General features: G+C 36.3%; 1 protein-coding gene across 1 annotated transcript in view; it reads right to left on the bottom strand.

Moving 5' to 3' along the window:
• Positions 1 to 12,043, bottom strand: part of POLR3B (RNA polymerase III subunit B) — a gene marked incomplete at both ends in the record, with an annotated part of 68,464 nt that overhangs the window by 30,663 nt on the left and 25,758 nt on the right. The window contains 6 exons of the mRNA XM_079540287.1: positions 1,385 to 1,512; positions 4,973 to 5,071; positions 5,730 to 5,804; positions 7,601 to 7,754; positions 9,305 to 9,467; positions 10,910 to 11,110. Coding sequence (XP_079396413.1) covers positions 1,385 to 1,512; positions 4,973 to 5,071; positions 5,730 to 5,804; positions 7,601 to 7,754; positions 9,305 to 9,467; positions 10,910 to 11,110 — 820 coding nt within the window. The remainder of the gene's footprint in view (positions 1 to 1,384; positions 1,513 to 4,972; positions 5,072 to 5,729; positions 5,805 to 7,600; positions 7,755 to 9,304; positions 9,468 to 10,909; positions 11,111 to 12,043) is intronic.

Genomic DNA, 12,043 nt, shown 5'->3' with positions numbered 1-12,043 from the left:
TCAAAACAAAACGGGGAAAAAAACCTTCACACAGAAAACTACAAAAGAACTCCACAGATACTGAATTGGCTTTCTGTACACACTGATCCTGCTTAACTGTGTGTGGTAACTAACCAAACCTTCTGAGACTAATAGTCATAAAATAGAGACCCGGGGGTGGGAGGAAAGATAATGGGATGGGGGAGAACCGTAAGAAAAAAGATTGCATCGCCCCTCTCTCTTTTTTAAATTTTATTTAAAGGGGATAACACACATCTGCTTCTATTTTCTGCTATTTTGGTGGCTGACCACGACAGTTCAGCATCAGGCAGTTAGTATGCTATTATTTCTGCTGGAAAAGGCTCACTAAAGGTGCTGAGGTTCAGATGCACAGCATTAACAGGAGTGGTGTGCTTTTTTTCTACAGTAACTCAGCTTCCAAGGGACCATCAATACAAGCACATGTACAGCACCAGTCTGAGTGCAGCTGTCTGAGCTGATGCACTGCAGCTCAGATTCTTGTCAGCACTCACTCTGGTTTGATCACAGGCTGTATGACTGTAATGCTTTAATGCTAGCTTAGCTATGTAAGAATGGAAGAATGAGGACTTACTGTGTGTTAATTGCTCACCACTGCATACTTAGAAAATGGTTTGGTTTTTCTTTAATGATCAGCTGGTACGTTTGTAAAAAGAATAATTAACTGATCATAAATTAATTTTGTTTCAATCATTTTTCTGGGAAGTCATTATTATATTGCATTCTTCATTTAAAAAGAAAAAAAAAAAAAGAGCCCCGAATCTAAACTGCTGCTGTGGGCAGTAACTAAGTGTGCTCTTTAGTAATTTGCTCGCTGTGTTTCTATAATGTCAGTCTAACTTTCCTTTTAAAAGACAACTGCTCAGCTACTGAGGAAAAGTCTCTTCTCTTTGCACTGTCTCTCTTTGTGAGAATGCTTTATTTATTTATTTATTTATTTATTGCCTGGAATCTCTTATCTCTCTTTGTCTGGAAACTCATAGCACATTGCAGCATAAAGAGAAAGGAAAACCTGACTGCCAATCCTTCCGTTATGTTGAAAACTTCAAAGTCATTATGATTTACCCCCCCCCCAAAAAAAAACAAAAAACAAAAGAACAGCAATAGTGCCCCCCCATTTTCTCCAAATGTAATTATTAAGACTTACAGATATGGTCTCCATTCAGCGTAACTGCTTTTTTTTCTTTTATTTTTTCAAACTTTTTAGAAGTAACTTTTCCTTACTTCATCTCAGCAAGGAAGTATTCCCTTCCTAGAGAAACTTTAATGTTGAGTAGGAAAGAATATCTCTGTTTTGTAACTTTCTCTACACAGCCTCAAAAACTACATAATATTCCAAAGTGGAGTAAAAATCAAATAATCTTACCCATTGCTTGTTTCCCCATGGCACACTGGTAAGTGTTTCGTGGGGACTGGTTGTGGTGAGGATATGGAATCAGACCAGCACAGACACCAAGCAGTGTGAAAGGCTCAATCTCCAAATGTGTTGTATCCCTTAAAGAAAAAGGGTACCAGTTACAGAAGGCTTGTGAACAAACATATAAATATCAGTTATTTAATTTAGTAGTATCTCATAACTTTTTAATTCAATTTTGCTCAGGAAAATGCAAGCCAGTAAGACTTCAAAATATGGATTCAATGTGGGATTTTTTTTTAGCTTTTTTTTTTTTTTTCCCTTCCTAATTTTAACTGTTTCCACATGAAATGAATTAAAGGAAAATAAAGTTTCATCAAGGAGAGAAAAAGCCTCTAGGTAACAACAACCTGAGGGAGCTCAGCAAGACAATAAAACATCAGCTTATACAGCAAGTCCCAAAAATGCCTTAAGGAATGTCATCTCATGTAACAAGAGTCCTCCGCATCAAGTTACCATTCTAGAGATCTAAAATCTACAGGGGATGTGGAGGAAGGAGAAGCAAGACAGATTCAGGTATTGAAGAAAATCCCAAAGCGTAGTTTTAGTTTTCCAAGATCAGTTATATAATATCAGTTAGAAAGAAAACATCTGTTTCCAAACCAGATCCAGCACCATGGATGATACGCCCTAATAAAATACTACTTGAAAAGCTCTGCAAATATTTTGATATTAATTACGTTGCTATATGGCACAACTGATGAGGAATAAAAAGACAGGGACAAGGTGTACAAAGGCTGAGAAATAAGAAAAAATCCATTCTACCTGACTTGAGCTTAAGAAATTCCATGCACAATGAAGACAATTAAATCAGTGTGTGCGAGGATGCACACAGAGCGACTAACAACTGAGGATGCAGTATACAATAAAGCTTGGTTGAAGCAGGCCTGTTTTTTAAAATCAACATAAGCAACTAGGAAATGCTTCATTTTAAAATAGAGATAATTATAACTAAACCTGCCCAAGGCATATCTTTCAAGATTTCTGGAGTTACTAAGCACAGCACATGTATAGGTATACATTGCTTGTCTCACACATCTAAATCCACTGCACTCTGCAAATCTCATGTTTAATATCTGACTTATCTGGAAAGTCTCTTGGAAATTTTTTTGAATTGAAAACATGAATTTGATCACTTAACGTTAAGACCCTGCAAATGAAACAACTGGAAAAATATTTGTTATAATGACATTATAAAGGGGTAAAGCACTACAAGCTCAAGAAGGCTGAGGCACAACCTGGTAGTGCACACTGAAGAGAAAGACTAGCAGGAACTTACAGAAACAACACACAAACCACTGGAAAGTTGAATCTGAAAGAATTGGGAACCCTAAGGACCAAGCCTAGTGAAAACACCTGACAATCCCAGGAACCTGTATAAATCACAAATCTGTTTCAGCAGCCTAAAAATCAGCTTCTGGCCAGAGGGTAGATGCTATTTTTCTCAGTTTATTATAAACGCTTATTGAAGCCCACCTTAAAAAACACAAATAGTAGAATGCCAATTGCAGTCAAGGAATTGTAAAGTAGTCTTAAGAGCCAGCAGTTAACTTCAAGCACGGACTGCTCTCCCATTCTGTGCAACTTCACAGAACTAATAGCTTCTCACACAATAAAACAAGAGGTTTAAGAACCTACTGATGAGGAAGTTACCAAATTTCTCGAGAGGGTAATAATGGATTTACATACAGATTTTCAGATAGCGTAAAGTTCAGCACAAATATTTTTCTATGGAGGTCAACCTCATTTCATCCACAGAAGATGCTAGATCCAAGGATGCATTTCATAATAATTTAAAGTTTAGAAGAGTTCAATTTCTGCAAGTCAAAATGCCTCTGCCAGAAATGGAACCAAGAAAGGAAGGCAAACTTGTCAGCTTGAAAATAAGAGTTACAAATGGGTAAGGAAGAAATTGAACACGCTAAATAGAAAAAAAGCCTTAATTGGATTGGAAAGGCAAAGAGAAGATACCGTAACTAAAAGAAGCCTCCATTACAAAAGCAGGAATGTTAATGGGATACTTCACAATAGTGGATTGTATCCGTTGTATTATCAGAACAAGTTGTACCAACATGGTTGTACCATTTAAAATGCAAGATGATGTTGGGGGCAGAGGGTACTCAAGATGTAGGGAATATTATTACTAAAACCAAGGAGCAACGTGCCTGTATGGTGCATGCTTAGATACTTACGACCCTATTAATTACAAGGAATTACACTAAACTCAAAGCAAGTTGATGGACAAGAATCTTCCAAACTTTTGGCAGCTATCTTGGAGTCATTTCTTCACACTCTCCATTGGAAGCTCACAGGCTCCTTCTATTTTTGAGTAATTGATAATTTCAGATGATATGTTCCCATTAACCTTCCTAAATGAGTTAGCCGTAGGATAACTTAAATTTTTTAGCTCTGACACTGTAAGGAGGTTGCTTAATTTTGGCACAGAAGACAGCAGTTGTATGTACTCTTCTTTGCTCATGTATACAGAAGCCAGACAAGAGCATGCAAGAGTAATTTCTTAAAGTGATGAAGTCTTCCAAGGCCTGGGCATGAGCAATGCAACTTAATTAGCAGAGTTAATGCATTTCAACTGGCAAAGGGTACAGACAATTGAAGGTCTCATCCAGATCCACTGAAATCAATGATGTATTTCTACTAGCCTCCATGAGCACTTGACAAGGACAGAACAGTTAGAAAACGCATTTTCTGCATAAACCTACTGATCAAATATTTCATGGAAGTAACCAGTATCCTCCTATGTGTAGCCTACTTGACAGAATGTTATCAGAGCAATGCTGAAGTAGAAAGATATGAGGACTTAAAAATTTTAAAGAAATGTTCCTTTTATATGGAGTTTCAAATCACACTCACAAGCTAGAGGGTCCTTTACCTATGCAGAAAACACACACACCCCCAAAAATAATCAGTGAATCTTTTTAAACAAAAACTACGTGCCAGGAATGGGCTTTAACATATGGTAAAGATACTTAGAATGATACAGACATTTTTATTGGGGCCTATCGTACATCAAAAAGTCAAATGGAATGTCTCATCCTGACACTTCAGGCATTTAATGTAACCCGGTTGTCTAGTATCCCCATATATTAAGACAAAGAAACTTTTCCAAAGGACAATCACAAAATCTTAATATCATTGTTTAACGAATGGAACCGTTTCCCTTCTGGCTTCCTAATGTATAAAACTATTTATGATGAGCAGCTCAATGATTAAAAAAAAAAAAAAACAAACTAAACTACCTCCAGAGAAATGAATTATATACCCTTAAATATTCCATATTATGGAGAATTAAAAGCTGGGGTAGATCTCCCAAAAAAGACAAAAGGTAAACCACTTTTTGTAACTATCCCACAGATAATTAAGGATGTCTGGAAACTGATACCTTCTATCTGGAGTTGTTTCAATCACTAGCAAGGAAGCAGCGTACATGTATAAAAATAATAACATAATATTCTTGCATTTTGGAGAATCACTCTATGAAATTTTTTTATACACCAGTGTTTAGTCTGAATGCATACTTACTTATTAATTGTATGTTCATACAGTGCAATGTTGCAGTCATTTTCTTCATTCACATCCAAATATTCAACAAGGCCTTCATGCAAGAAATCTTCAAAATTCCTGTTGTTAAATTAAAAAATTACATTGAAAGTATGGTCTTTTCTTATGTTTCTGCAAAAATTGAATTACAAAATGCCTATATTGAAAGAATGTAACGTGTAGAATACAATCTAGAGAATTCATTTATATTAAACCTCTGCATTTTTAGTATTCAAAGAAAACTGCATCTTCAAGCAATCAATCTCCTTATTTTGCCGCTTCACAAAGACTGACTGACCAGTGATACTTACTTGAACAACAAAGTAAAATATCCTGAATGTATTCATCATCACCATGATATCAGCAAAGCATAAGCACTTCATTTTCAATCAAGAGGAAGATGGAAATCTCCCTGGAACTTCCACTTGTGGGAAAAGGAAGCTCTGAGAGATTTTATTCCGTGTAATTGACAAATTTCATACCACAAAAAAAAAAAAAAAAAAAAAAAAGGAAAAAGAAAAGAAAAACACCAAGACAACTACACTTAAATTGACTCTGAAACAGAAAACCTTCAAAACACTGATTTATACACATAACTTATATGTGCAAATGTATAGAAGAACACACTCCTCTTAATGGCTAACCAACACTGTGAAATGATGGACTGTCTAAATAATTTCCACATAGTATTTACAAAAAGATGTAAAGATTATGAAAATAGTATGCTTGAACTGAGTACCTGTAACCCTGAGCCAGTTCTTCCATATGCTTGTTTGTTACTGCAGGTTTTTGCTTCTTTACAATTATATAGGGTCTACAAGTAAAAAGAAAAGAAAGGATTATAATAGCGAATACTTGGGTAATAGTTTGTGCTTTCAGGACACTGCAGCCATATCTCCCATTTTATAAAAAGATACAGCCAAACAGACACAACCAACAATTATTCAGACCTTGGTTTGAAACACAGGTGTCCTGAACTGGCTTTTTGTCCGTTCAGTAGCAAAAAACTGCACCAGAAAAAAAATCAGATTTGAATTTTGACAAAGCCATTTTTTTTCTCTTCTAAACCTTTAAACTAACATTTTCTAAGTTTCACCTACACATTTTGTCAATGGCTTTAAGAGATTTAAACCTTATTCCACAAAGCTAAGAATACCATTAAGTTCTACGGATATTTCAGGGACTCCATGCAAAAGAGAGTCATCACTTTGTGCTGAAATGCCCACATGCAGAATGTATTTTACTGATACTTAGAAAGTGCTGGCATTTACTATTGGTTGCATTACATGAATCCATAAATTTCAACCACACATGGGCTTCTGAAGGCTTCCTTATTGCAAGGAAACCCTAGCACAAAGGATGGCACGCAAGAATGAAACATCAAGGGCTGTTGCTATTTGGACAAGTTGCTCTTATAAAGAGCAGCAAATAGCTACAAGATACTTGTGGAGTCCACTCTGAAGTCTAAATAACTGTTTGAAGACTAAGGAGCACTTTTAAATGGTTAATAAGGGGATCTGAACAATTACCGGGTGGGGAATGTCACAAAGCAATTCGGTTAATTCCTGGAAATACACACAATTTCACTTCTCACTCTTAAAAAAAAAAAAAAAAAAGGAAGGAAATAAAAAAAAAAAAAACCACATCAAATCAGAACTTTTTCAAACCTGGATTAGCCTAACTGGTAAGGTGATTTCTGTGCTAATGGAATATGGCCGTACCACTGCATGTCTTGAGTGGGTGTGATTAGCTGATATTTATGTGTACTACTTCTGGGTCTTTACCATGCCTTAGACAGCATTCAGTATGCTCTGAATTTCAATTAACAAATAACAATTAACAAATAATTCCACATAGTGGAATGCCAACTGTAACTAACGTACGTACATGGTTCTTATGTCATTCTGCTCCCAATCTCTCTTTTGTTCTGTTACACCTTGTTCTTTAACCAATCAATTCCTTTTTGCTTGCCTTTGTGACATGACTGTTATCAAGGCACTCTCTGTGCAATAAGGAGAGTAAGCATTCAAGGCAGAGACCTTCCTTACAGATTTAATGAATTCCCTGCCTAGATAACAGCAAGCAGTGAACTAAACCAAAACTTGGAGACTTTCCTTTTACAAGAGAGCACATGCAAGCCTGAGAAAGCTTTGTACCAGAAATAAGGGCTCTTGAAGACAAAGGGTAGCCTCTCATTCTACAAAGTGGTATCATGTCCAAGAGGTGGCTGCTTGTACCTTGTTTAAGTACTCTGATAACTTAAAAAAAAGAAGTAAAGAAACAATCCAAGGAAATGGACTATCACTGCAGTTGCCAACCAAGTTGATTTCTCCTTCCTCCTTTTTTAAGAAGCTGGAAGCAATATTTTGCTCTAACTTCTTTATAGAGATAAAACTAATCTATTCAGGCTTTTTTTGGGAAGTTGATTGACTACATAATGTGTCTTGCCTACCTCTCTGCTTTGAATGAGGGTTATTTAAGGAGAAAATAAATGCTCAAATTCCCCTGAATTTGAAAACAGTTTTTATGTTTAAATCTGTAGTTCCTTCACCCAGTGTACTTACAGTGCACAGAACAGTGCTTACTAGATAATTCTGATAGGATGCTTACCTGCACAATCTCCCTCCATCAGAGGAAATGTAGACACATCTGTCAGAAAGATTTGTAGAGATGGAAACAAATTCATTGATATAACCAGCTCGTCGCATTATCCGAAACGTGTTGACTAGCTTTTGATGATCACGTATGACACCAAGGATGTTACCTATTCAGAAAGGGAACAAGTTCATGGCCCACTCTATATAAGCAGATGGATTTTTGCATCTCTATATAAGCAGATGGATTCTTTGGATGTGCAAACTCTGATCGTGTCTAACACGTACAGAAGTACTTCCCACTTCTTGCAATTAGTATACATATTTAAAATACATATCTAAGTATTCTGATGCATGATGAGCAAAGAAGACTAAAATTCATTTTTAAAGAGTCATCTAACCAAGTTTATCTTAACATATGGAACACAACTTAGTACAGTGTCATATTAAACAAAACACAGGGAGACAGCCTGATATAAATGTAGGAATATGCACTTGAAAGACTTTCTGTCCTCTTACATCACATACTTAAACTTGAAACAAATCAGACAACCACAAGGCCGGATTCTTCTAGAATTAAAACAATAAACTAATTATATTGATCAGTTTGCTTCATTAAGTATGAGATCATCTACATTTTGGAACATAAGTGATCTTGCTCCATACTACAAATGGAGTGTCTGAAGGAAGAATCCAATCCTTCTGCTCGGCATTTCCCTTTAGACCATAAAGCGAAACAGGAGGAGTGCATGTGGTTTCACTGAACCTTATCTTTAACATATTGCTAAAGAAAAGCAGAACTAAGGAATGCAGTGTAGTCAAGTGTTTCTTTCATGTAACTGAGAAGAATAACTGCTGTTTAATTTGAAGGTAAATGGAGAACTTACTCACGGTGACAGACCTTAAATACTAATCCCTGAAGTGGATGCTGCTGACAAAATCATAGTTGTAGTTTTTAACATGTCACTATTTTGAAATCTAATATTATAGTAACCGCTGAGTAGAAATACTGAAAGATCAGCTGCAAAAGGAACTTAAGCGTGCAGAAGCAAAGCACATGTGCCAAATCATTCTTCTAACAAAGGAAAGCAATGCAGCTTGTTTTAAGTCTCATTTTTTATAATCATTCACAAAGCAAGTTGCTGCTTAAAAGGCAGTTTTAAAGAGAACAGCACTGCTAAATATTGCAAACAGTAAATGCTGGCTTCCTGTTTTTAAACACAGTTGCATGAATAGATACAAAAATATATGAAGACTGCAATAAGAAGAAATAAATTCTGTGAACGAAGCTCTGGATTTATAAAATTAAAGTTATCATTTTAAGAGCATTATTCTTTTTAAAAAGTACCTTAGGAAGGTCAACTAATTGGTGAATGACTAGAAAACCAACCAAACAAAAAAAATCTGTAATGGAGTATACATATATTTGTGTGCATTCATGCAAACCTGTATACAAACAGTACTGAAACTCAAAAGAGCTTCAATATCCCAGCTATATGCATTTGCAGAGTTCTGAGGACAACTTCACACACAAATAAATGCCATCATTTGACCTGTGTCCTCTGCTTAACCCTATCAAATATTTGCTGATGAAATTACAGGGGAAATTCACAGGGAATACAACAACTGTGTTTGGCCACGCTCCAAATATCGCAGCGTTTCTGAAGAGTAACTCAAAATTGGCAACAAATCAGAGTCAGACTGCTGAAGAGTTGCCTACCATTCAGGAAAACAAGGAACACATTAGGATATGAAAGTTCTTCACCACAGAGCAAATTCACATCTTCGACTCCAAGATTACTGGCTAGTTTAATGATTGGGCCATCTTCCATATCTGTAGTAATGTGAGTCATCAGAGCAAGGTTTTTAACCAAACCACAAGCCTAAAGAAAGAAAAAACAATTTAATCTTTTATCCATTCATGGAATCACAGAATCATTAAGGTCGGAAAAGACCTCTAAGATCATGCAGTCCAAACATCCACCTACCAACAGTATTTCCCCATTAACCATGTCCCTTAATACCACATTTAAATGTTTTCTGAACACCTCCAGGGACGGTGACTCCACCACATCCCTGGGCAGCCTGTGCCACTGCAGCACCACTCTAAGAAGAAATTGTTCCTATTATCCAACCTGAACCTCCCCTGCCATTCCCTTTAGTCTATTGCTAGTTACACAGAAGAGGAGGCAGCCCCCACCTCACAACAGCCTCTTTTCAGGCCACTGCACAGAGTTACAGAAGAAATTCAAAGCACAAAACAAATTAAGTACATTGAAAATTAGGAAAAAAAAAACTAAGTACTTTCTACATTGCACAGAAAGGTAATGTTTTAGCATTCAAAAATAAAAAGTACAGTTTGTAGATATGAAGTTAACCAAAACATGTACAACCGTTTATTTTTCTCTCTTTAAAGCAACATCTTTATTATTTACATAGAAAAATCAAGGAAATAAAATTCAGCAGCATGACAATATTTGGACACTTTATTGTCATAGCACATAGTTTTTAAAGATAAAGTACATGAAGAAGTACAAACAATTCAGTTTTAGGTTAATAAAAAAAAAGTTAGGTTAATAAATTTTAAGTTATTAGAATCGATTGTTATAACTCCATACATTAAAACTTCTTAATTTTAATGTAATTTTACCACTATATCTTTGTGGAGACTTGAAAATAACAATATAATTATTTGCAATTTTTTGCAAAATAGGTAACAAAAAGCATTTAAGTATCTTAAACAGCATAATTTTACTTCAGCTGCTTAAGACTAGCTCATATTGATTACATATTTACTCCAGAAGTCCAAAGCTCTCATAGGGCTTTCCATTCAGGACGTAGAAAATGAAAAGATAACAATATAAAGGAAGACTGCCAGCATCAATAATTTGGTTGAAAAAGCTCCATATTTAAAGGTAAGATAAAGCAGTTTCTGTAAAATTAATACAATTCTAGAAAAATTGCAGGTTGACTGTAATTTCAAAACAGTATACTCATTCTAGAACAAAGGGATAAGAGTTGAGGGTTCCTTTTCTTGTCCAGATCAAAACAGAGCAAAGAGAGCAAAAATAATTCAACCAAATAAATTCTCAACAGAGCTTCTAGCCATTCCCTTCAGAAAGAAGAACAGTATAGTAAGGAGGACCAGGACGTAAACTGACGGGATGTGAGAAGACAAACAAGCAGTGCTACTTGACTAAGGATAATTTCTCTCATCAAGAACCCTTCTCAGCAAAATTCTTCCTCTGTCAGAGGACTGCTTCAAACCAGTGCCACTGCTGCTCAGGAGGACAGAAATACTGACAGCAACATACAAGTCCCTTACCTCTCCTTCAGGAGTGTCCGATGGGCAGAGCATCCCCCACTGAGATGGCTGCAATGATCGAGGACCACTCACTTTCCTTGTCTTTTCAAACTGAGAAGAGATTCTAGTCATCATTCCCAGAGCAGATATGTAAGACAAGCGGGACAATACTTGAGTCACACCTTGGCGGTCCATTTTGAATCTCTTCAGAGACCAATTTCCCTGTAGAACACAACGAGCATTTAAAAAACAGTTATCACAGTTTATCTGTCTTTCAACACTGCATTCCTTTTTTCAAGATTTAGACTGAACGACCTCAGGAGCTTTGCACAGCCAATACTGCCCATTTCATAGAATCCCAGAATGGCTTGTGTTGGCCAGGACCTTAAAGCTCATCCAGTCCAACCCCCTGCAGTGGGCAGGGCTGTCACTCTCTAGATCAGGTTGCCAAGGGCCCATCCAACCTGGGCATTTATGTCATACAGCTGTCTAACTACCCATCTGTATATAAACTACTGGTTATGACACACTTACTAACTGAAGTTGAAACAGAAGAATTGCTCTTCCAGATGATTTCGCTATAACATCTTCAATTACACTGAGACTGATTTTCACATGCACACAGGTATATCAATACTCAAATTTAACAAAAGTAAAAGCTTTTCTGGCCTTTTTGAGTATGTCAACAAAAGGGGTGCTTCTTTTGTGTGTGAAATATACTTTTACAGTAGGTCCTGCTTCAGTTCTGTCTTTTTTGTGATTTATTTTGGTAGGAAACACAGATGGTTATACTGAAGCAATCTGACATCAAAGTCATGTGCGCTTTCTCAAAACCTTTGGGTATCAGAATCCAGAGGAAAAAGACTCATTCATGTGTCTTATCTTCACAGAAGGGTGGGAGGTTTTAGGTCTATCCTCACTTCTCCAGTGAGTTTACATCAACTAGAAGAGATTCATTCATATACCAATGATTTCATGCTTTGTGACTGTCAAGGGCAGTGTTACTTGTGGTTTCAACTAGAACAAAGGAGTTCAGAGAATGTTCTAGAACACAATTTATTTGTGTATAAATATAAATTAATTTAAATGGCAAGTAGATATAATAATCTCTACCAATACCCAGCAGTTCACTGCAACCTAAACTAATGTTTCAGC

The sequence above is a fragment of the Tetrao urogallus genome (assembly GCF_951394365.1).
Source record: "Tetrao urogallus genome assembly, chromosome: 1".
Lineage (NCBI taxonomy): Eukaryota > Metazoa > Chordata > Aves > Galliformes > Phasianidae > Tetrao > Tetrao urogallus.
Note: the sequence above shows the minus strand (reverse complement) of the source record. Positions and strands in the feature narration are given on the sequence as shown.